The 26207-nt window shown below is 39.7% G+C and overlaps 1 protein-coding gene across 1 annotated transcript in view; it reads left to right on the plus strand.

Annotated features, from left to right (window-relative positions):
- The window catches only part of CNTNAP2 (contactin associated protein 2), a 1395900-nt gene that overhangs the window by 470536 nt on the left and 899157 nt on the right, over positions 1–26207 (plus strand). Inside the window, 1 exon segment of the mRNA XM_032592507.1 lies at positions 7120–7269. Coding sequence (XP_032448398.1) covers positions 7120–7269 — 150 coding nt within the window.

Raw genomic sequence — 26207 nt, forward strand, 5'->3', positions numbered from 1 at the left:
ATTCTGTCTGGAGTACACTGGACCAAAATCCCTTACCTTTGCCGTAATAGCCTAGGCCAGGTTGAAAGAAAGTCACTCTGACCCTCTTAGACTTCTTTCTGTCTCTCTGCGTGTTTCATAAATTCTTTCCAGATGCTTACGTCCAGTGGCTTATCTCCTTTGTCTACGCCTTAATTTTCTAATTATTCTTTGTAACATGAACACAAACTAAACAAAACCTTCAAGTCATTGTCTGTCTAATGGAGAGCTTAGAAGAATGTTTGTTTCCCAAGATCCTTGTACGAAGCAACAATGGAACGTGGTTGTTAGGGTTGGAGCTGTTAATTTATTTTTGTTGGGTTTTTGTTGTTGTTGTTTAAATGTAACCTAATTCATTATAAAGAAACTTTATTTGGTCTCGGGGAAGATGGCGGCGTAGGAGGACGCTGGGCTCACCGCGCGTCCTGCTGATCACTTAGATTCCACCTACACCTGCCTAAATAACCCAGAAAACCGCCAGAGGATTAGCAGAACGGAGTCACCGGACCCAAGTGCAGACGAGAGGCCCACGGAAGAGGGTAGGAAGGGCGGCGAGGCGGTGCGCGCTCCATGGACTGGCGGGAGGGAGCCGGGGCGGAGGGGCGGCTCGCCAGCCAAGCAGAGCCCCCGAGTCCGGCTTGCAAAAGCGGAGGGGCCTGACGGACTGTGTTCCGACAGCAAGCGCGACTTAGCGTCTGGGAGGTCATAAGTTAACAGCTCTGCTCGGAAAGCGGGAAGGCTGGAGGACAAAGGGAGGGTGAGCTGCGGAGCCCCCGGACGACAGAGCTCAGTTTGGCGGGGAACAAAGGCGCTCGCCAGCGCCATCTCCCCGGCCCATCCCCCAGCCAAAATCCCAAAGGGAACCGGTTCTGGCCAGGGAAATTGCTCGCTCCGAGCAAACACCCAACTCTGTGCTTCTGCGGAGCCAAACCTCTGGCAGCGGATCTGACTCCCTCCGGCTGCCACAGGGCCCCTCCTGAAGTGGATCACCTAAGGAGAAGCGAGCTAAGACTGCCCGCCCTGCCGCCCGCCGTGCACCTTGCCTACCCACCCCAGCTAATACGCCAGATCCCCAGCACCACAAGCCTGGCAGTGTGCAAGTAGCCCAGACGGGCCACGCCACCCCACAGTGAATCCCGCCCCTAGGAGAGGGGAAGAGAAGGCACACACCAGTCTGACTGTGGCCCCAGCGGTGGGCTGGGGGCAGACATCAGGACTGACTGCGGCCCCGCCCACCAACTCCAGTTATACACCACAGCACAGGGGAAGTGCCCTGCAGGTCCTCACCACACCAGGGACTATCCAAAATGACCAAGCGGAAGAATTCCCCTCAGAAGAATCTCCAGGAAATAACAACAGCTAATGAGCTGATCAAAAAGGATTTAAATAATATAACAGAAAGTGAATTTAGAATAATAGTCATAAAATTAATCGCTGGGCTGGAAAACAGCATACAGGACAGCAGAGAATCTCTTGCCACAGAGATCAAGGGACTAAGGAACAGTCACGAGGAGCTGAAAAACGCTTTAAAGGAAATGCAAAACAAAATGCAAACCACCACAGCTCGGATGGAAGAGGCAGAGGAGAGAATAGGTGAACTAGAAGATAAAGTTATGGAAAAAGAGGAAGCTGAGAAAAAGAGAGATAAAAAAATCCAGGAGTATGAGGGGAAAATTAGAGAACTAAGTGATACACTAAAAAGAAATAATATACGCATAATTGGTATCCCAGAGGAGGAAGAGAGAGGGAAAGGTGCTGAAGGGGTACTTGAAGAAATTATAGCTGAGAACTTCCCTGAACTGGGGAAGGAAAAAGGCATTGAAATCCAAGAGGCACAGAGAACTCCCTTCAGACGTAACTTGAATCGATCTTCTGCACGACATATCATAGTGAAACTGGCAAAATACAAGGATAAAGAGAAAATTCTGAAAGCAGCAAGGGGTAAACGTGCCCTCACATATAAAGGGAGACCTATAAGACTCGTGACTGATCTCTCTTTTGAAACTTGGCAGGCCAGAAAGAATTGGCACGAGATTTTCAGGGTGCTAGACAGCAAAAATATGCAGCCGAGAATCCTTTATCCAGCAAGTCTGTCATTTAGAATAGAAGGAGAGATAAAGGTCTTCCCAAACAAACAAAAACTGAAGGAATTTGTCACCACTAAACCAGCCCTACAAGAGATCCTAAGGGGGACCCTGTGAGACAAAGTACCAGAGACATCACTACAAGCATAAAACATACAGACATCACAATGACTCTAAACCCGTATCTTTCTATAATAACACTGAATGTAAATGGATTAAATGCGCCAACCAAAAGACATAGGGTATCAGAATGGATAAAAAAACAAGACCCATCTATTTGCTGTCTACAAGAGACTCATTTTAGACCTGAGGACACCTTTAGATTCAGAGTGAGGGGATGGAGAACTATTTATCATGCTACTGGAAGCCAAAAGAAAGCTGGAGTAGCCATACTTATATCAGACAAACTAGACTTTAAATTAAAGGCTGTAACAAGAGATGAAGAAGGACATTATATAATAGTTACAGGGTCTATCCATCAGGAAGAGCTAACAATTATAAATGTCTATGCGCCGAATACCGGAGCCCCCAAATATATAAAACAATTACTCATAAACATAAGCAACCTTATTGATAAGAATGTGGTAATTGCAGGGGACTTTAACACCCCACTTACAGAAATGGATAGATCATCTAGACACACGGTCAATAAAGAAACAAGGGCCCTGAATGAGACACTGGATCAGATGGACTTGACAGATATATTTAGAACTCTGCATCCCAAAGCAACAGAATATACTTTCTTCTCGAGTGCACATGGAACATTCTCCAAGATAGATCATATACTGGGTCACAAAACAGCCCTTCATAAGTTTACAAGAATTGAAATTATACCATGCATACTTTCAGACCACAATGCTATGAAGCTTGAAATCAACCACAGGAAAAAGTCTGGAAAACCTCCAAAAGCATGGAGGTTAAAGAACACCCTACTAACGAATGAGTGGGTCAACCAGGCAATTAGAGAAGAAATCAAAAAATATATGGAAACAAACGAAAATGAAAATACAACAATCCAAACGCTTTGGGACGCAGCGAAGGCAGTCCTGAGAGGAAAATACATTGCAATCCAGGCCTATCTCAAGAAACAAGAAAAATCCCAAATACAAAATCTAACAGCACACCTAAAGGAAATAGAAGCAGAACAGCAAAGACACCCCAAACCCAGCAGAAGAAGACAAATAATAAAGATCAGAGCAGAAATAAACAATATAGAATCTAAAAAAACTGTAGAGCAGATCAACGAAACCAAGAGTTGGTTTTTTGAAAAAATAAACAAAATTGACAAACCTCTAGCCAGGCTTCTCAAAAAGAAAAGGGAGATGACCCAAATAGATAAAATCATGAATGAAAATGGAATTATTACAACCAATCCCTCAGAGATACAAACAATTATCAGGGAATACTATGAAAAATTATATGCCAACAAATTGGACAACCTGGAAGAAATGGACAAATTCCTGAACACCCACACTCTTCCAAAACTCAATCAGGAGGAAATAGAAAGCTTGAACAGACCCATAACCAGCGAAGAAATCGAATCGGTTATCAAAAATCTCCCAACAAATAAGAGTCCAGGACCAGATGGCTTCCCAGGGGAGTTCTACCAGACGTTTAAAGCAGAGATAATACCTATCCTTCTCAAGCTATTCCAAGAAATAGAAAGGGAAGGAAAACTTCCAGACTCATTCTATGAAGCCAGTATTACTTTGATTCCTAAACCAGACAGAGACCCAGTAAAAAAAGAGAACTACAGGCCAATATCCCTGATGAATATGGATGCAAAAATTCTCAATAAGATACTAGCAAATCGAATTCAACAGCATATAAACAGAATTATTCACCATGATCAAGTGGGATTCATTCCTGGGATGCAGGGCTGGTTCAACATTCGCAAATCAATCAACGTGATACATCACATTAACAAAAAAAAAGAGAAGAACCATATGATCCTGTCAATCGATGCAGAAAAGGCCTTTGACAAAATCCAGCACCCTTTCTTAATAAAAACCCTTGAGAAAGTCGGGATAGAAGGAACATACTTAAAGATCATAAAAGCCATTTATGAAAAGCCCACAGCTAACATCATCCTCAACGGGGAAAAACTGAGAGCTTTTTCCCTGAGATCAGGAACACGACAGGGATGCCCACTCTCACCGTTGTTGTTTAACATAGTGCTGGACGTTCTAGCATCAGCAATCAGACAACAAAAGGAAATCAAAGGCATCCAAATTGGCAAAGATGAAGTCAAGCTTTCGCTTTTTGCAGATGACATGATATTATACATGGAAAATCCGATAGACTCCACCAAAAGTCTGCTAGAACTGATACATGAATTCAGCAAAGTTGCAGGATACAAAATCAGTGTACAGAAATCAGTTGCATTCTTATACACTAACAATGAAGCAACAGAAAGACAAATAAAGAAACTGATCCCATTCACAATTGCACCAAGAAGCATAAAATACCTAGGAATAAATCTAACCAAAGATGTAAGGGATCTGTATGCTGAAAACTATAGAAAGCTTATGAAGGTAATTGAAGAAGATTTAAAGAAATGGAAAGACATTCCCTGCTCATGGATTGGAAAAATAAATATTGTCAAAATGTCAATACTACCCAAAGCTATCTACACATTCAATGCAATCCCAATCAAAATTGCACCAGCATTCTTCTCGAAACTAAAACAAGCAATCCTAAAATTCATATGGAACCACAAAAGGCCCCGAATAGCCAAAGGAATTTTGAAGAAGAAGACCAAAGCAGGAGGCATCACAATCCCAGACTTTAGCCTCTACTACAAAGCTGTCATCATCAAGACAGCATGGTATTGGCACAAAAACAGACACACAGACCAATGGAATAGAATAGAAACCCCAGAACTAGACCCACAAACGTATGGCCAACTCATCTTTGACAAAGCAGGAAAGAACATCCAATGGAAAAAAGACAGCCTCTTTAACAAATGGTGCTGGGAGAACTGGACAGCAACATGCAGAAGGTTGAAACTAGACCACTTTCTCACACCATTTACAAAAATAAACTCAAAATGGATAAAGGACCTAAATGTGAGACAGGAAACCTTCAGAGCCTTAGAGGAGAAAGCAGGAAAAGACCTCTCTGACCTCAGCCGTAGCAATCTCTTACTCAACACATCCCCAAAGGCAAGGGAATTAAAAGCAAAAGTGAATTCCTGGGACCTTATGAAGATAAAAAGCTTCTGCACAGCAAAGGAAACAACCAACAAAACTAAAAGGCAACCAACGGAATGGGAAAAGATATTTGCAAATGACATATCGGACAAAGGGCTAGTATCTAAAATCTATAAAGAGCTCACCAAACTCCACACCCGAAAAACAAATAACCCAGTGAAGAAATGGGCAGAAAACATGAATAGACACTTCTCTAAAGAAGACATCCAGATGGCCAACAGGCACATGAAAAGATGTTCAGCGTCGCTCCTTATCAGGGAAATACAAATCAAATCCACACTCAGGTATCACCTCACGCCAGTCAGAGTGGCCAAAATGAACAAATCAGGAGACTATAGATGCTGGAGAGGATGTGGAGAAACGGGAACCCTCTTGCACTGTTGGTGGGAATGCAAATTGGTGCAGCCGCTCTGGAAAGCAGTGTGGAGGTTCCTCAGAAAATTAAAAATAGACTTACCCTATGACCCAGCAATAGCACTGCTAGGAATTTATCCAAGGGATACAGGAGTACTGATGCATAGGGGCACTTGTACCCCAATGTTCATAGCAGCACTCTCAACAATAGCCAAATTATGGAAAGAGCCTAAATGTCCATCAACTGATGAATGGATAAAGAAATTGTGGTTTATATACACAATGGAATACTACGTGGCAATGAGAAAAAATGAAATATGGCCTTTTGTAGCAACGTGGATGGAACTGGAGAGTGTGATGCTAAGTGAAATAAGCCATACAGAGAAAGACAGATACCATATGGTTTCACTCTTATGTGGATCCTGAGAAACTTAACGGGAACCCATGGGGGAGGGGAAGGAAAAAAAAAGAAGTTAGAGTGGGAGAGAGCCAAAGCATAAGAGACTGTTAAAAACTGAGAACAAACTGAGGGTTGATGGGGGGTGGGAGGGAGGGGAGGGTGGGTGATGGGTATTGAGGAGGGCACCTTTTGGGATGAGCACTGGGTGTTGCATGGAAACCAATTTGTCAATAAATTTCATATATAAAATAAAATAAAATAAAATGACTTGTCTCTTCAAAAAAAAAAAAAAAGAAACTTTATTTATAAATGACCAGACAACCCTGGTATTATTTCTCATGTTTATTAGTGGTTAATTAGCACATATTCACATATGTTTTTAGTCCTTCATTTCTATAAACTATGTATATCTACTTGTCAGATGTGGTTATTGAGAGAAAATAATAGTACAAAAAAAGTTCTTAAAAACAGAAAGAGACTTAGATAAAAGTTATAAGCCCATTTTCTTACCTGAGAGTGGCTTCTGGTAAACCTAATCATAAAATAAGTAAGTTAAAATAGTTCTGGGGCACCTGGGTGGCTCAGTCAGTTAAGTGTCTGACTTCGACTCAGGTCATAATCTCACGGTTTGTGAGTTTGAGCCCTGTGTCGGGCTCTGTGCTGAGAACTCAGATCCTGTTTCAGATTCTGTGTCTCCTTCCCTCTGCCCCTACCCCACCTGTGCTCTGTCTCTGTCAAAAAATTTTTTTTCATAGTTCATCATCACCTCCCAAACAGCTTTGTTTACCCCATTCGCTTTCCCAGCTACCAATGGCACATGAATAATTATTTTCCTACTGATTGGTTGTTTTGCCTTATCTTTCCAATGGAGGATGAAATCCCTTATGATATTAAAGAAGCATGATATCAGTTGCAAATAGCCCAGAATTTTTCTAGATGAAAATATATAAATTTTTACCAGTAAAAAAGGTAAAATCTGACCTTGTTGATATTGAAGGTTGTGTTAAACTGTACAATCTTTAGAAAATAAATTTACTGTTTTCCTTAACAGGTTCTGGGTTGAATGATGGACAGTGGCATGAGGTTCGTTTCCTAGCCAAGGAAAATTTTGCTGTTCTCACCATTGATGGAGATGAGGCCTCAGCAGTTCGAACTAACAGTCCTCTTCAAGTTAAAACCGGCGAGAAGTACTTTTTTGGAGGTAAGACCGCCATTTTTTATTGGTTAACGAATACGCTGTTAGAGTTTCAGTGAAGTTCGATTATGAAGTATTTATAGTTGATTCAGTAGACTCAGCAGATCTCAGGAAGAAGACCAAACTCTTATTCTGTGACCTGAAATGCGAGTGGCAAATTTATGCTTCTTCATGATAAAGGTATTCATATGATGTCATGATGTCACCATATTCTTCTAGTTTAATTCAAATATTCAAACTGTAAAGCATGAGATTCTGAGTCCATTCATTCTCATAATACTATCTTCAAGAATCAGGTCCTTGGGTTATGTATCAGTCACCTATTACCGTGTAATTACTTACTCCAAAACTTAGTGCCTTAAAACAACATTGTCTCACAATTACTCTAGATCATGAATTCAGGAATAGTTTAGCAGGCTGATTTTGACTCACAGTCCCTCATGAGGTTATTATACCTAAGCGCCTGTCTGTGACTGCATCATTCCAAGCCCTGACTGGGTTCGAGAGTGTTTCCAGGAAGGTACACTCACTAGGGTGACAGTTGGTGCTGGTTGTTGTCTGGGGCACCTTGGTTCTTCTCCACATGTCTCTGATTTTGGGGGGCTGGTCTTCCTTAAGCCAAGAGAGGAGGGGAAAGCCAGTAAAAAAGAAAGTTTCCAAGATGGAAGCTGAAGTTTTTTTCTAAGTTAGTCTTGGAAGTGACATGCCATCACTTCTGTTATACACGGTTTGTTAGAAGTGAATCATTCGATCCAGCCTACCCTTAAAGGTAGGGGGTTATGTGAGGAGACGTGTAATGAGAACATCTTAGAGGCTGCTGACCGCAGGTTGACTTATAGGAAAGCCATGTTATTACACATACCTTGGCTCTTAAGCAATGAAAAAATTAGTAAAAAAGAAGGTTCTCTTAAAACAGTCAATCCTAATATATGTGAAAAAGTGTAGCATGGGCCTGGGAATATTTTTTTAATTTGAAAAATGTATTCTGACAGATTTTTTTAATCATTAATGAAATGTGAGGACATCTTTTTATTAAAATGTTAGGTGTTTTGTTTAAATCAATATATCTTTCACTACATTATTGTCTCCTCATCCTAAATCACTCAATATGAGATCTGAAAAATTGCTTTCTTAGAAGAGGCTTTGTTAAAGTTTAAAAAACATAGGTGTACATATATCTGCCTCTGAAAATATATTTATTAATAATCACATGTATTTATTTAAATACTTATATATCACTATATTTATATATTTTTCTATTATTAGAATAAGCCTGTTTGAGAGCAGTTATCTTGTATATCTTATTCCTTGTTGTATCCTCTAAGGCCTTAGAAAAATTCCTGGCATTTAGATGACCAATAAATATGAATGAATTGGTAAATTTAGAAAAATAAGCAAGGCAAGCACTCTACTTCCAGTTGTTTAAAAGAAGAAATAGAAGGGGCACCTGGTTGGCTCAGTCGGCTAAGCATCCGACTTTGGCTCAGGTCATGATCAGGTCATGATCAGGTTTGTGAGTTTGAGCCCCACATCGGGCTCTGTGCTGACAGCTCAGAGCCTGGAGCCTGCTTCGGATTCTATGTCTCCCTCTCTCTTTGCCCCACCCTCACTCACACTCTGTCTCTCTCTCTCAAAAATAAGTAAACATTAAAAAATAAGAAAAGAAAAGAAAAAATAGAAGCCCACAGAGCTCTACTGACCTGCCACTCCGTGTGTGGTCAGCAAGGGTACTCCAGACCTCGGACTCCTGTAGCAGGGTGTTTCTCCCTATACATCATGATACAATGAAGGGTGACAAGTCAGAGACAAAAGACCTGACCTAGAGCTCTCTTTCTTGAATATTCCACTGTGTTCACTGGAAGTTCAAACTACGTCTTCAAAAAGGCTCTCAATAAATATTTGATGAATGGGTGAAAATCAGACATGATGTTTTATGAGGGAATAAACTAGGGCTTACTGATGTGCAAAAAAGCAGCCCAACACCCCAACTGGTTTTCCTGCAAAAACATATTTAATTTGATGGGCTTTTGGCCAACAGTTTCCATTGCTGACATAGAAAATGGATCACAGTAGTCAGTTGGAAAGCTATTGATAATCCCTACCCATCCAAATGACAGTGGAATATCTTTGGCCATGGATGAGCATGCCGAAAGCCTAAGGTCAGAGCAGAGTTTTGATCTCTTTCCATCTAGATGGGAAGCTTAAGAGCTGCAACCAACAATTTTAAGGTACAACGTTTATGAGCTACGAGGGCTTTATAGTGTGCTGTTTGCTCTTGCTTTACAGATTTTGGTTTTCAACCCCAGTGGTCAGGAGCATATTTCCTCCCTCTTGGGCCTTTGGTCTGCCTCTGGGAAATGCTATTAGCAAATGATCATGACACATCTTTGGTTATATGTTCATTAGCTCAATCCTTGAAGTATATGAGAAGCACCAGAGGAACTTGTTACATTTCTGAATTCTTGGCCCCCTCTCCGAGAACTCAATGCAGAATGCTGGGGGGGAAAAAAAAGAATTCTAAGCTTCAACTTTTTTCTCATTTCCACAAATGATCTTGAGGAACAGAATTAGAGATCAACGTTAGCCAATTCGCATGCACATCTTTCAAATTCTTCTGAAAGACAACATCAGTCACCGGAAAGTGAGATAAGTGAGAATTCGCTACTCTTGTATAGCTTAGCCACCATAGAACAGTAACAGGAAGTCACAGGACACAGTTTGGTGCCCATACAGACATGTATCGAATGAGCATTTTTATTAGCAAGCTGGAACAACGAACGCAGTTAATGCCAACTCTTCTGTGAGTTCAGTGAAGTCCTAGCTCTCTGACTTGCTACACCTTGAAAAAAAATGTTCTCTCTGGGCAACTTTAGCAGTATTCTAGAAGCGGGATTCAGCTACACCCAGCCAGTGGCAAGTCATAGAAAGGCTCCTAAGTTGATGGCTGGCACAGGATCGTTAAGCAATCCAGACTCCAGAACCATCCCCAAGGCTTCAGGTCACAGGTGCCCTTGTCTTATGCCATCTTCGCACAGGCTGTAGGTGTCTGTGAAAGATGGTTTGTCAAGCTTCATAAACTTAACATCTTTAATTTCACCACTGAGATATCTTTCCTAACGTTTATCTAACATTTATACTGATTAACAAAGCACCAATTTCACCAAAGAAAACCCAATTTGGCATTTAGTAAGTCGATGAGAGGAATAGGTAGGAGAAATCCTAAAGTAGCCGTCTCTGGAATGGCTGCAGCCTGTCTGATAGAAAGTTCATGACCGCCTCTGGCATGTGGCTTTCAGATTAGAATGATAGCTACTTCTGGGGCGCCTGGGTGGCGCAGTCGGTTAAGCGTCCGACTTCAGCCAGGTCACGATCTCGCGGTCCGTGAGTTCGAGCCCCGCGTCGGGCTCTGGGCTGATGGCTCGGAGCCTGGAGCCTGTTTCCGATTCTGTGTCTCCCTCTCTGTCTGCCCCTCCCCCGTTCATGCTCTGTCTCTCTCTGTCCCAAAAATAAATAAACGTTGAAAAAAAAAATTAAAAAAAAAAAAAAGAATGATAGCTACTTCTGGATTGTAATTCACACACACACACACACACACACACACACACACACCCCTTCCTATTGTCTGTGATGAAAAATTTTAAATTAGTTGTTAATATCATAATGAAAACATCTTAAATGTTAGTGTAGTGGAAAGGTCTAAAATATGAGCTTTGAAACATACATATCTGGTTTGGGATTGTGGTTTCACTTAATTGAAAGATCATTTTAATAATTTATCTTACTTCTTCATCCATTAAAAGGCCATAGAAGAACCTGTTAAACCCAGGGTCTGTCTCCAGGAGATGCTAAATGCTGACTCCCTTTCTAATCCATCTGGAGTCTTTATTTAACTCATTCAAGGACAGCCCCTTCCAAGGAGGATTTGAGACTTGAGACCACGTGCTCATCTAAAGGCTCTGACCAACTTCTGCACTAATCAAAGCATTCCTTCCTCCTTGGGAAAAACAAATTGTTTTCCTCCGAGGTGAAAGCCTTAAATAAAGGCTGGCTGGCTTCATCACTCAGTTACAGGCTCCTAAACATGTACACACTTTGTTTCCTTTGAAGTAAAGCCCTGGTCATGTAGCTTCTATTCTTTACTGCTGTTTCCTACCAGCGTGGAGCTTTATCTCTCCATGCCTGTGCCTTGCTAATCCCAGAGAACGTCTTAGTTCTCCTCTGTAACACTCGTGATCAGATGTTTAAACACCAAGAATTCTTTTGCCTTGTTCTTTCTTGGGAATAAACAGAAAAAGAAACAGATTATTCATTTGGGATGTTTCCTCAGCAGCAGTTATTTTGGTCGCTTTAATTTTTTTTTTTCTCTACCACCCAACTGGAATTACTTTTGATAACACTTCATTAATTTTAATAGTCAAAGGAAATGTATTTATTGACTGCTTACCTGGTAATAGGCTTTGTGACACAGGTCAGAGCCCATGGTCATAAGAGATATAGAAGGATTTGTAAATTTCTAAATGTTCTCAGGTTGGTATTTTTTTTTTATTATTATTAGTATTATCCTGTTGCTTTCATTTGAAAGGAAAAGGAGCTGTGGGCTGACGAGAGAAGAGGTAAGAAAGTTCCAGAGCCAATCTTTCTGGAAGGGGGTGACTTGCTCTCAACGACTTTCCTTCCAAACATACTTTGATGGTTTCATTTATATTTTCTGTCATAGAACTGGGATCCAAGCTCATTCATTTATATCCAAAGAGATTACAGAGCCCCTAACATAACCCACGTATTATGCTAGATGTTGGCCATATGCCATAACCAAAAAGAAGATGAATCTGCACCCTCGTGGGATTGAGTTTTTGCTTTCACAGCAACATGTGTCTGACCTTTATAAAGTTGTCATCTTACATTGTTTGCATGATTCTCTTACTAATTTTATAGCTGCTCTGATCTCCATGTAGGGAAACCTCTGTTTCGCACTTAAGACCTTTCAGCCAGTTGGATGAGGCTCACATTATCAAAGTTATTTACATTTACTTAAAGCTGGTTGATAATAGACATTAACCACATTTGCAAAATGCCTCCACAGCAACACCTAGAGTCGTGTTTGACTGAATACCTGGGTATTATAGCCTATCCAAGTTGACACATAAAATTACCCATTGCAGGGTTTTCTATATCCTGGATTCAAGACATCAAATAAAATGATAACCAAGTGTCTGGTTTAATGTACAGATAAGAGAATACCAGAAACTGCCTTTTATAGTTTTCCAGTTATATTTTCCAAGTCTTCTACATGCTTAGTTTTCTACTTTGTTTCATTTCATACTTTCTAAGGTTACCTCTCTTTGCAACACATTAACTGAGACAAAATTGATAAATGCTAAAACCCACCTATTTAAAGTGTACAATTCAGTGAGTTTCTGTAAATGTATACAATAGTGCAGCCATCACTAAATACTTTGTCAAATATTTAGACAAAATTTCTGACACAGAGTAGGTTCTCAATGTCTATTCACTGAATAATCAATAGTCCCTTAAGTATACATTTGCTACTTATATGCACAAGGGACTAGAGGACTTTTCATCCCCACATAGCTTCTGCCATATGTCCCACACTCAAAAAATTTAGGTCAGGGATACTGGTTGTGCTCACATAGAATGGCCATTATCATGTTTGGTATACCACTATCATATTTGGCAGTTATAACCCTTCAGGGTCTGGAAGAGAAAATAATTTGTATTTGATCAAATGCAATTTTTTTTTAATCTAAGTGTACTTACATGTATGACTAATACGTAGTAGAGCCAGAACTTAAATAATTTCACTTGGTGAATATTTACTAAAACCTGGCATTATTACCCATACTGGAGCAGTGCACAAGTTAGAAAAAATACGTGCTCTGAAAAGGTTATATTCCAGTCAAGATAACACATTGGTAAAATGAGTGTATTTTGGAGACAGTAAATGAGGGGAGGGATGGGACGTCCGTAGGAGAGGGGTGTTGAGTATTGTCACCTGACATAAACTGGCCAGAGGCAGCCTCAATCCAGAAGCTGGCCTCTGGACCAAGAGCTCAAGGGGGTGAGGAGATACGGGAGGAGAGCGTCCCTGGGAGAGAGAAAAGTAAGTGCAAGTGTGTGTCCAGGTGGTGAGGGAGTGGAGTGCTTGAGGAAGGGAGGCCAGCATGGCCTTAGGAATGTGAGCCCTCAGAGGCTGGGTTGTGAGGGGTCTGTTACACTCAGCGAAATGGGAAGGCATGTGAGGATTGGACCAGGGGAGTGGGGTGATCTAATTGACATTTCTTGGGATGCCGTTTTCAGAAAACAGCATAATCGAATGAGGGAGCACAGTGGAGACTATGGTAATAATCCAGATAAAGACAGGTAGAGACTGGGTGATAGCAGTGGAGGGGATGGGAAATGAAAATTCTGAATCCGTCCTTGGAGGTCAAGCCAACAGGACTTGCCCACAGGTGGGATATATACACACAGAAGAGTCAAGGATAACACCGGTGTGCCTGACAGAAAGTCTGTCCCACACATCCGTCCTCCTTCCCCTTCTACTCAGTGGGGTCCGCTTGGCAGTGTTTCCCTAAGAATCAGTTCTGACATGTGCATCATACAGTACTGAATGTGTTTGTCTGTGCAGTGACCTGTCATCCCTCCTCCAAGATCAGCCATGACCTCCCCCCTCACTTTCCCATGTGCCTGCATTCTCTTTCTCCTGGGTTGCCTGGATGGGATCTGACTCAGTTCCCAAATCTCTCCAGTCTTTGCCGGATGCTCTTTTGCTATATCACCTTCAGGATTTAACAAGGGTCAAGAATCTATTGATTTAAAATCAGCTCTTGTGGGGCGCCTGGATGGCTTAGTCTGTCAGGCATCCGACTTCGACTCAGGGCATGATCTCACAGTTCTTGGGTTGGAGCCCCGTGTCGGGCTCCGTGCTGACAGCTCAGAGCCTGGAGCCTGCTTTGGATTCTGTGTCTCCCTCTCTCTCTGCACACCCCCCATTCTCAAAAAAGAAAAAAAACATTAAAAATAAAATAAAATCAGTTCTTGTAAACAAATTCCAATCTGTCTCTTACTGGAGGGAGCACAGCGCCGCTCGGAAATAGACAAGCGGAGGACAAGGCTAACTAAGCACCCACAATGTCCTTTAAAAATATTAGTTCATGTGCAGTCTCTTAGTGGATGTACTGTCAGCTTGAAAGTATGGTCTGAGCATAATCTTCTCCTGCTTTTTTCCCATCCATGGCCCAACTACACTGAGGTTGGAGGGGTTAGCAGATAGGCTATTTATTGTCTTTTTACAAATAAAATGAAAGCTCACTATCATCCACATTTACACAGTGCTGAACATGATTTATTGTTGGAAGACTTGAGTTCCCCATCTTTTGTGGAATATGCATCCCTTTGAAATACAAATTCAATATTATAAATAGCAGGAGTCAACTTTTTATGATCAACTAACAATTTATTAAATCTCAGAATGAGAAATGAGGAAATCACAACTTAGAACCTCCGAGATTCCTGTAAATTGTTAATAGTTTCTTTGATTTGGATTGGCTAGCATTATATATATATAATAATTGGAATTCATTTTTTCTTTAATTGCTTCCAAACCCATGAATTAACTTTTGTATAATAAGCATATGTGTGTATATATTTTTTCTTCCTTTTGTGCTTTTACTGTTTCACCCTGGATCAATATTACAATATTATTGTATTACGTAAAGCATTATATTGTTTTTCTCCTTTCAGCTTTAGAGAGTTGACCCATCCTTGAATGTAGTGAGTTAACCTAGAAACTTTCTCAATTATGAATTTCTTAAAAAGGACTTGATTGTACAAAAACAACTACTTACCTATGTAAGTCTTTAGATCACCATTTGCTATTCTATGCAAATTCATCCCCCCACTTAAAAAAAAAAAAAGTACATTTTTAAGCCTCTCTTTCCATCATGAGGACATTAATAAGGAGAGACACATTTCTTTTTCAATCTAATTCCCAAAGTACTTTTGGTTGTTTTAGTTTGTTTTCCAATTATATGCATAAAAGAAAGGGGCAGAGAAGAGGAAGGGAATTGCACAATGAAATTGAATATATTAACTTCATCAGAAACTGTTTCCCTGTAGGAGAGAAGAAAGTATTCATTATGTAGCCCCAAATTCCTAAGACCTTTATATATCTCCTAGAAATAAAATTTGTTTAGAGCTGGGATTCGGTCCAATTAGAGTTATTGTGATAGTCTATACGCCTTCAATTTTTTTCTGGCTCTCTGAATGGCTTGCACTGGGAATATTCAGATTTAAGACAGAATTGTAAGTAGTTTTCCAAATAACAAAAATCATGGAATTATAAAAACTCTTTGACTTTCAAGAATTGTTTTAACCCTGAGGCTGTTTATCACTGGTACTTTCTGCTTTCTTCTTATATTAAGTTTGCTACTGATTAAAATCAGTAGACTTAAAGAACATAATGTTCTGACTGTGGAAATAATATAGATAGCTCTACAGGTATGTAAATTAAATATGATTTTTTCTGTGTGTATTTTTGAGAAAGTATTTTCCATATCTAAAATGCTCCTAAGTTGAAAATAAAAACAGCTAAATTTTAAAACGGTGATGTCTGTCTGGTGCAAATATGTGATATGTATCAAGTTATTACTTGAGGATCGTAAATGTTTCTACAGATTATCTTAATCATTGATTTTATAATGTTTTATCAACAAAACCCAGAAAAAGCAAAAGAAACCCATATATATATACATATACATGTATATGTATATATATATATTTTTTTTTTTTTTCATAACTAATTTGTCTGTTTGGTACTCTAAGAAACAGAGGTTAAGGGGGGTTAGCCATTTGAAAGACTTAACCAGGCAAAATGCCTCTGTTGGATACAAGGGTTAAAGAGGAAGAGAAGGTCTGACACCTGAGGGGGGAGAGAGGAAAAGGGGGATTGAGTCAGGAAGAGCCGCCAAGTGCTGGTAGTGTTGGCTGTGATCCCTTGCAAAATTGCCTATTAGCATCTATCATTAAATGGAAATGGCTGGAGTAGTTGATTAGAGCAGTCTGGCCTCAGCAGAAGGGCGTTTCTAGACTGTAATTATACCAGCCAACACTGATCCTCAAACAGGAAGGGAGATGTGACAAGCATCCCTCCTTGGCCACCACAAGCATAAGTGAAAACAAAAGATAGTTCTAGAAAGTTCTTTCATAGTATTCCTTTACAAACCAGAGAAAAGTGTGCTTGTTTGTTTTGGTATAGTTGGTGTTTCCATTTACAGAAATAACTCCCTATGGCCAAACAGAGGAAATGATTGCAGGGTACTTATTTTTAAAAACTGCTGAAAATTCAAATAATGATTTTGCTATATATGCAGGAGGAAAACCAAAAATGGAAGCCAATGGCCTGTGATTGTGCTGGTCTATCATTGTTTATTTTGTTCACCTACCTTCTCATGTATAAGAGGCTTCTAGGGTGTTTTGGGTTTTCGTTGGTTTGTTTTGGTTTTAATGCAGTGTTGTGCTGCATCCTTAAGTAAAAGTTTGATTTTGATTCAGTAGATTTGAGGTTGGGCCCAGAAATGTGCATTTTAACCAAGTATTTCGATGAATTCCTTTTCTTTTTTTAACTACTTTGTTGAGATATAATTCACACACCATAAAATTCACCATTTAAAGTATACAATTTAGTGTTTTTTTGTATATTCTCAGAGTTATGTAACTATAGCCACACTCTAATTTTTGGTCATTTTCATGACCCCGAGCAGAAACTCATTAGGAGCAACTCTGCATCCTCCTACAGTATCCCCCAGCCATAGGCAACCACTACTCTATTTCTGTGTATAGATTTGCCAATTCTAGGCATTTTATAAATGGAACCATATATGAGATTGTCTTTCACGATTGGCTTCTTTCATGTAGCGTGATATTTTCAAGGTTTATTCAATTTTAGCATGTATCACCACTTTATTCCTACTTACGTGTGAATATAGTTCCATTGTACGGGTATACTACGTTTTTCAATCCATTCATCAGTCGATGGACCTTGGGTTGTTTCCACTCTTTGGCTATTATGAATAAGGCTGCTATGAACACTTGTGTACAAGTTTCTGCATGTATGTATGTTTTTCTTACTCTTCAGGATGTAACTGGTAGTGAAATTGTCAAGTCTTATGGTAATTCTATTTTGTGAACCTGCTAAAATCTTTCCCGAGTTATCTCAGTGTCTGTAGTTTTCTCTCTACACTTAAAGAACACTAATTTAACTAAAGATTTGGGGATCCGAATGCAGGAAGCAAAAGAGCTATTTCTTCTATCCCAACAATGAAAATTCTAGATTCCACAAACGGAAGCAAGGATTAGAAAGAAAAATAATATGAGACATGAGAAAATAGTAAAAGACTGAGTAAAGATATGAGACTAACGTCAGTAAGTGGAAAGTTAGAAATAACAAAACATTGGAAGGAAACAAAGTTGTTTTTTTTTCTATCTAGATAGGAACAATCTCTAAAGTTGAAAAAAATTCTCTTGTAAGGTAGTAGAGAAAATAGTAGGATGAACAAAGTGGATCTTAGTGAGATTTATTTATAAAAACAAAGCAGCTTTAAACATAACTGAATTTCAGAAGGAAGAACTTTTACAGGTATAGAAGAGATGTGGCTCGAGTTAAATTACCTAAACGCGAAACAAGAAACACCAGGCGGAGGGAATGGGAGAGAAATAATAAAATTTGTCAGGATTTATTTTTAAAAGTGCAAATGGATAAAATAAAAATCTTTTAACATAACACTTGTATTTAATTATATATTGTTTTTAAAGTTGCTAACACACACAGACACACACACACACACACACACACACACATATATATATATATATATTTTTTTTTTTTTAATTTAACAGAAATTTCTTTTTGCCTAGTGTTAGATAGAGTTTGCTTTCTGGAATAGAATGTCCACAAATATGGATAAGTTTAGTAAAAGAAGGCTTCTTGTTGCATGAAGAATTTCATCATTGTTAGTCATTCTTTTAAAAACCAGATAGTGGGAAGAATTGGCAGTGTGTAGCACCATCAGTGTGCAAAATATCCATTTTCACCCTTCTTCCCATACATGGAACCTTTTTATGTTTCCTCAAGGGGGACCAATCCAAAATCTCATTCGTTATTGCATCCAGCTCCAGCCCACATCTCTGAATGGTGTATGGACCTCTACGTTAGGGCAACGTTTGATTCCTTCTGGTCTTACGAGGTATAAACTCAAGACCTGATAACTGTACTGCCCACTTCCCCCATGGAAAATAAAGGTATAAGAAACCTAGCTTTTACTAGTCCACAGTAGTTTTTACATCTTGTTAGTCGGGAAGAGCAAGAGGCCCCTTTCCCAGTGCCCTCCGTGACCCTAGGTTTCACTCTCTGAGAGATCCCTCCTTGGCCATCATTCTGCATGGCCATCTGAAGAGGGCATTCAGGTTGCGCCCTTCTCGTGGGCTGCCTGCTCTCATGTGCTGATAGAGATGTGGACTCCTAGAGACTGCTTTACTCAGTGGGCTCAGCTTGTTGCGGGCCATGCTTCTGGTCTCCTTGGCAACATGATTCCTCGGAGACATGTGGTCTTCTAATTTGTTTCCTTAAGGTGGTTCTCTGTGCAAGAAAGCACATCTAAATATCTGTTCTTGATGTAGTTGTAAGCCTGGTGCCTCCGTGCTTTTCCTTACCTCTGTGTCCCGCCACTTCCCACTGGAGGTGTATCACTTCTCACTTGGAGAGAATTTGCTGATCTCTCCTTTTCCAAATCTCTCCACCCTGTCAACTCAGTGCCTCCTCTGAACCTTGAGGCTTTGAGACCAAATTGCCTTTGATTGGATGACAATAGCATAAATCTGATAATTGCCATAAAACTGTTTTCCACTGTCTGGTAAACAACTTCTGTTGTTTTGTGCTTACCTTATTTCATTTATTTATTATCCATAGTTATGTAGTACATGACAGAGTTCTGCTGGACATCATATATTTGCATCAAATATGGATTAAATTCTAATATAGCAAGTCCTAATCAATTAGAAGACTATTTCTTGCACTTCTTTATTTTCTTTTCTCTCTCTCTCTTTTTTTTTTTTTTTGTTTTTGTTTTTTTCCAGCTTAACTCTGACCTGAGGATAATAAAAGATATTTTGGACTGTAGCTTTACTCCCTTCTAAGGATACCTCAGGGCGGCTATGGCTTTTATTTATTGTACTTTAGGATACAGTTTTCTTTGTTGTTTTTGTTTTTGTTTTTGCTTCAAGCTCATAAATTGGGGATTCTCCCTCAATTCAGATTGCTAACATAAGCAGAGAGCACCTGCCATTTTAAAGTGTTTACTTTTATCTCAGCCTGCAGGCTGGTTAGTCCTGGACTGAGTTCATCTCTCTCTTGAAGACTGCTGAACACAGCAAGAAGGAGCCAAAGCATATCAGCATTTGAGTATTTCCTCATATTTCTTCTAATATTGAAAGTCTCAGTTGACCTCTGCTTTGCCTTCGAAGGAATAGCAGTTGACAATATGACCAAATATTTTGCCACAAATAGCAAAGGTCCCAGCTTTCCAAAGACTGTCATCGTCCAGGCTTCGGTCCTGGCGCCTACTCGAAGCACTTCCATAAAATTATGTTCTGTCATGCATAGCACCCTATTTTTAAATATAGTACCAAATATGGTATTAGTTGGATTAGCTTCAGCTCTGAGTGACCGAGACTGTGATTAACAAGATAGAGATGTATTTGGTTTTTCCATAAAAGAAGATAGAAGGTAAACTCTTAGGCGGCTGCAGTGTCCCCCGGAGTTAGAAAGCCAGGCTTCTTTCTGTCTTTTGGCCTTACCGTTCTCAACAGTTAGTATTCTCCTTGTGGTTCTAAATGGCAGTTTAAGCTCCAGATATCCAGTTTTTAGGCAGAAGCAGAGAAGGTGATAAGAGGGGCTCGGCTCTTTCTATGAGGCCACTCTCTGAAGTCCATACTATGTATGAAACACATCAGTGGCTGAAACTTACATGTTCACAAAAGGGAGATTGGGTAACCAAGTGCCCAGCTAAATGTCTATATCCATGCGAGAGGGGGAAAATTAATACTGGAGGATAATTAGCAGTCTCTGTAACAACTCCTTTATTTTATATTAAATGCTTGATATTATCTTTGAATTTAATTATAGTCTGTGCACCCAATTTTACCTAATAAAGTGACATCCAATATTATTATTCGCTCCCTGGGCAAATTTTGAAAATCTGTGTATGGTTGTTTAATCTAAAGATATTGAGTTTGGGAAATACATTTAAGTGGATTCATTTCTTTTCCAAGTTTTCAATTATCCATCATTCTAGCCTGAAGCTTTTTATAACAAATAATTTAGAGTGGTAAAATTAAATAGTTTTTAAAAAGCAATAGAATATTCTCTAATCATGTATTTATATCGCTGTCATTCCCAGTCATATTTCTATTCCCCATAAGAAGCCTAATTCAATAAATGTCTTGCTTACATTAAGAGAGAGTTATATAACCATTCCTCAAAACACTAGACATCATTGAAATTCATGTTGGTTGTTATCTAGGAACTTTTTTCTTTAGCTCAGGAAGTAAATGATTGTACATTTGTTGGCTCATAGATGGTAGAAATTTGATCGCGGTTGCTTAGTCTGGACACACGGACACTAAGAGGCCAGGTAAACGTACCTTTGAATTTAGGAGACTGCCCAGACCTTAAAATATGTGAGGTGGTATCATATGGACAACCAACCCCACCTTAAGCTCCAGGAGAACAGGAACCATCCTTGATTTTGCTCATCCCAGCTTACCAGAATACTTCACAGTGCCTAACATGCAGAAGGTGCCCGTTACATATCTGCTCGGTGAATTACTAAGGGTGATTAACCGTACCGTTCAAAATTTGTTCTATTAGAATTCCTTACGTTATTTTATGCTAGAAGGCAATTGCATATACATTGAAGCCTCCTTTTGGCATTCTTATTATTAAAAAAGTATATGATACACAATGCCGTACCTTGTATTTTTATCTCTTACTGTGGCATTAAAGTGTAATATGTAGGAAGGCATAATCTTTCCCTAGACATCAACTCTAAAGGTGAAAGCTGTACTCTACAACACTTTAGCTTTTCCTTAATAAACATCGCTACTTTTCCCTTATGTGAATTTTATTAAATCTTTCTAAACTTATTTTTTATGTCTGAAGATTATATTGTCCCTCGGAAAGGTTCGTTTCCTAATGTGTAATTTGTGTTTCAAAGAAAAATATATTTTTAAGCTACCCCTCTAATATTAAACAATAAACTGTTTTCTAAAATACCTATTAATTCCCTGCCATTGAACACCTAATCGGCTAAAAATAGATACACTTCACTATCGTCCTTGGGTGGATGAATACAAATCTCACATAGGGAAAATGCATTGTTACAGTTCTGCTGTGGCTGTAGATAATGGCACAAGAGTTGGAAAGCAGCCTCCAGGTTTTTAAAACATCAGCAGTTGCAAAATGGTCTTAAAGAAATGAGATTTGAATACTTAAAAATAACTAAACGTAACTTACTTACAGTGGTATGAAGGGTTTATTTAATATTTCCGAATATCATATATGTCTTCGTCAAACCAGACTGTCGGATCTAGTCCAGTGTGTAACATCCCCGTGTTCTGTGTCCCTCGCCAACCAGGTGAGGTGAGAGAGTAATATGTCTTGGTGGAGGAGGGAGCAACGATGAGGAAGGCTTGCGAATGTTTTGCGCCACTTGCAAAGAACTTAATAGGCAAACATAGCCTCTGTTTGTTAGTGCTGTCTAAATATTGATTTTTCACCCAGTCAGGTTAAGAGCGAAACTTCCCTATATTATACTGGGAAACTTATGCCACTTACCATATGTAGCTATAAAAGTTAGGCACAACTTTCAGCTATAATAATTGTTGAATTCACAGAATGTGTGCGTGTGTGTGTGTGTGTGTGTGTGTGTGTACGGTTATTGTTTTATTTTTTTTTATTTTTTTTTTTAATACAGGACTATTTTTTTTTTCAACGTTTATTTATTTTTGGGACAGAGAGAGACAGAGCATGAACAGGGGAGGGGCAGAGAGAGAGGGAGACACAGAATCGGAAACAGGCTCCAGGCTCTGAGCCATCGGCCCAGAGCCTGACGCGGGGCTCGAACTCCCGGACCGCGAGATCGTGACCTGGCTGAAGTCGGACGCTTAACCGACTGCGCCACCCAGGCGCCCCAGCTTTGTTTTAAATACACATAACAAAATTTATCATTTTAACCACTTTTAAGGATATAGTTCAGTGGCATTGAGTATGCTCGCTTTGTTGTTGCATACTCATCACCCTCATCCATCTTCAGAACCTTTTCCTGTCCCCAGACTGACACTTTATAACTTCGACTCCATGAAACGCCAACTTTCCTTCCCCTTTCGCCCAGCCTCTGGGAACCACTCTGCTGCTCTTCAAATTTGGCTGCACTGGGTACCTCGTGTACATGGGAGCATATGATACTTTTGTGTCTGGTTTATTTCACCAGGTTTCATCCATGTTTCGACATATATCAGAGTTTCATTCCTTTTTATAGCTGAATAGTATTCCCATGTTTGTGGGTGTCTTACCCATTCAGCTTATCCATTCATCTATCTATCAGTGGAATTTGGGTTGTTTCCACCTTTTGGCTCCTGCGAATAATGCATGTACGGATGGTGTACAAATATCTATTTGAGTCCCTGCTTTCATTTCCTATGGGTATAAGCCCAGAAATAGAATTGCTAGATCATATGGTAACTCTGTTTTAATGTTTGAGGAACTTCCATATTGTTTTCATCATAGCTGCACCATTTACATTCCCATCAGTAATGCTCAAGGGGTTCCTGTTCCACCATATCCTCACCAAAGTTGTTCTTTTTCTCTTTCTCTTTCTCTTTCTCTTTCTCTTTTTTTTTTTCTTTTCTTCCCCTTACAAAAGCTCTCCAAATGGGTCTAAAGTGATTTATTTTGTTGATGGAGAGCTGAAATGTGTTGAGGTAAATGTCCTCTGACACTTGGCTTTTACATTTAGCCTCTGTCCTGTTCTGCAATGATATTACTAGACAGTAAATTTTGGGGGGACAGGAAAAATGTCTGTTTGCCACTGTTTTTCAGCTTCTAATGTAGTAGATGCTTAATACATGCTGAATGGGTGACTACATGGGTAAAAGTATGTAAGAAAGCCTAAATGAATGAAGAGACCGATGAATGCATTCTAGAATTTCCATAGAAATACTTGCTAATTTTCCTTTTGTTGGTCAGACAAGCTATGGAAAACCTTCAGGAACCCTGAAGAGTCTTGCCATGTTTCTTTATTTAAAAATATACACACTCACAACAATAATATTCACTGGCTTTTTACTATGATCTAGAAACTATTCTCAGCATTTTATTTAATTTATCTCATTAATCCTCATGATAGCCCTATATCAAGTGACTATGATCATTATGCCCATCTAATAAAGGTAGAAATTAAGCCTCAACGTATGTGATTTGCCTAAGGACCTTCAGCTCCTGAGAGTCAGAGTGAGGAATCTAGGTTTGTCTGACTCTAACCTCCTAACCAATATAGTGTACTGTTCATTAGAATGCCTGCATTTCGTTGGCATTTTCTTAATTGCTTTCCAGGTTAAATTGTAATCAGTGCTTTAAATGCTTCACAAAACATAACTTACATTCAAACTTAATCAAATTAAATAGATCAGATCAGAAGAATACGAGTCTGATTAGCTGTATTTTTAAGGTCTCCAAAGACATACAGAAGCTACTCCTACCTTCATTTCATAGCTGTCAGAAGTCTTCAGTGATAAATGTGCATTACATTTTCTTTTATTGACTTTGCTCATCTTATTTACAGGAATAAGGGACTTATGTATAAGCAAGTACTTAAAAATGTTTATTTTGTGATTAGTGGGGCTTTAGGAAATACTCTCTTCCTCCAAAGTTCTTTCCTCTTTGTCTCTGCAAGACTACTTGAAATTCTCAGGGCACCTGGGTGGCTCAGTCGGTTGAGCATCCGACTCTTGATTTCCGCTCAGGTCCTGATCCCAGGATGATGGGATTAAGCCCCACTTGGGGCTCTTCACTGAGAGTGGAGCCTGCTTAGGATTCTCTCCCTCCCTCTGTCCCTCTCCCTCATGTGTGCACTCTTTCTAAATATAACATATATGTAAAAAAGAATACTTGAAATTCTTGTATTGTGCACTTGGGATAGGGAATTAAAAGCAGTTGTGACAATGCAAATGCTGTCCTAAAAGGTTGATGCATTAGCCCTTATCAGCCATAGACACCTTCACTGGAGTTTGTTGTTCAGAAAGAAAAGGATCTAGAAAGAATTAACTGTAAGAAAAATATCAAAGAGTCTAGTAGGCTTGAATAAGCTGGAGCTTATGAAAGATATCTAGAGATAATTTTTAGGGAAAAAAATAAGCATATTGGAACAAAACTAATGAGAATTGATCAGGATGAGAATGAGGTCTCATCTCAACAAACAACAGGAAAGAAGCAGGATGGGTTACTTTGCTAATTCATTCCCTCAGTGTTCTTTTCCAAGGAAAATGGATTGCAAACTGGAAAAGGGAAAACAAGAACCAGAGAAAGGACACTGGAATCTACAATAGGTGAAGAAAAGAACCTCCAGTTGCCTGCAAGGAGCTCTCAGCAAAGAATACAGACCAGTGACACAACTTCTAACTCTTCATTAGAAACACAACCCTGCATTCTGTTAATTCAGCAACTAACAGGGCTGGGAGTCGTGGCTGGCATAATTTTGTGAGTCTCCAAACCACTCAGCTTAGTGAAAATACCCAGCTACTCCAAGTCTGTAGCTACAAGGGTGGGTCTCTCAGAGATGTAAAATGACAGAGACCACCATTATTGGCCACCTATAAAGTGAGAGAGGGCAGATTCCGGAAACAATGGGTCTGTATAAACCTGGTTTTAATCGCTCTAAAAATTATCAAATTGATTATGAAACTGGTCGTTTATCAACACTTAGTAATTAATGAAGCAATCAAGTGTCTTAGAGGAAATCACTCCAGGAGTATTTTTTTTTTCTTTTTTTGATAGGAGTGATAGGTTGAAAGATCAAAGGATTTTCATTGGCAGGTGATCATCGTTGGAGGAGAAGCACCCATCCTAATACATGCGCACACCATTTGAAAATTCCCACTAAAATAAAGCCGGCCTGCGCTGTGCGCCATGGCCCTCAGCTGTCTTCAGGCAAACACGATTGAGAACTGGATGGATACTAACTTTAATTTGATTTAACAAGACCTTTGGCAAAATCTGTTGTAGCAAAATCTGGAGTTGAATTTAAAACCCTAACTGAGTTCACTAGCTCTTCCTTCAATATGCAGTTTTGACTCCAAACTAAATAGACACTGAAAGAAAAGGTGAATGTCCGTGAAACAAAGTTTCATGATTTTGACCTCTCCCCATCTTACTCCACTTTGGAAGTGGGAAGAAAAATAAAACAGAGTAAGAACGGGCTGAGCAAACTCATAGCTGGTTGGTCATCTCCCAGGGCGTGAGCACCCCAACATACACGGGGGTACACGTATTGAAGCCTCTTGCATGACCATGGATAACAGAGTGAATCTGAGTACTCTGAGATGAAGGCAGGTGAACGGTAAGAATCACAAAAGGCGTGTTTGTGGCGTGTGTGTGTGTGTGTGTGTGTGTGTTTTAATGGAATAAGTATAGAAGTTATCCGTGAAGCTTCTCTCTCTCAGAGAGATGTCTTAAACTTTGTAAGCTTCTGGAGGTCCATTTGAAACACAGGATCTGGTTGGCTCACAGCCGTGGGTGCAAGCATGCAGTCACCCGTGCCCAGGGGGAGAGGTAAAGGAGGCAGAGCCTCTCCTGTGCACTCACAGAGCTTCTGTCA

Source organism: Lynx canadensis, chromosome A2, assembly GCF_007474595.2.
Source record: "Lynx canadensis isolate LIC74 chromosome A2, mLynCan4.pri.v2, whole genome shotgun sequence".
In the NCBI taxonomy this organism is placed as follows: Eukaryota; Metazoa; Chordata; class Mammalia; order Carnivora; family Felidae; genus Lynx; species Lynx canadensis.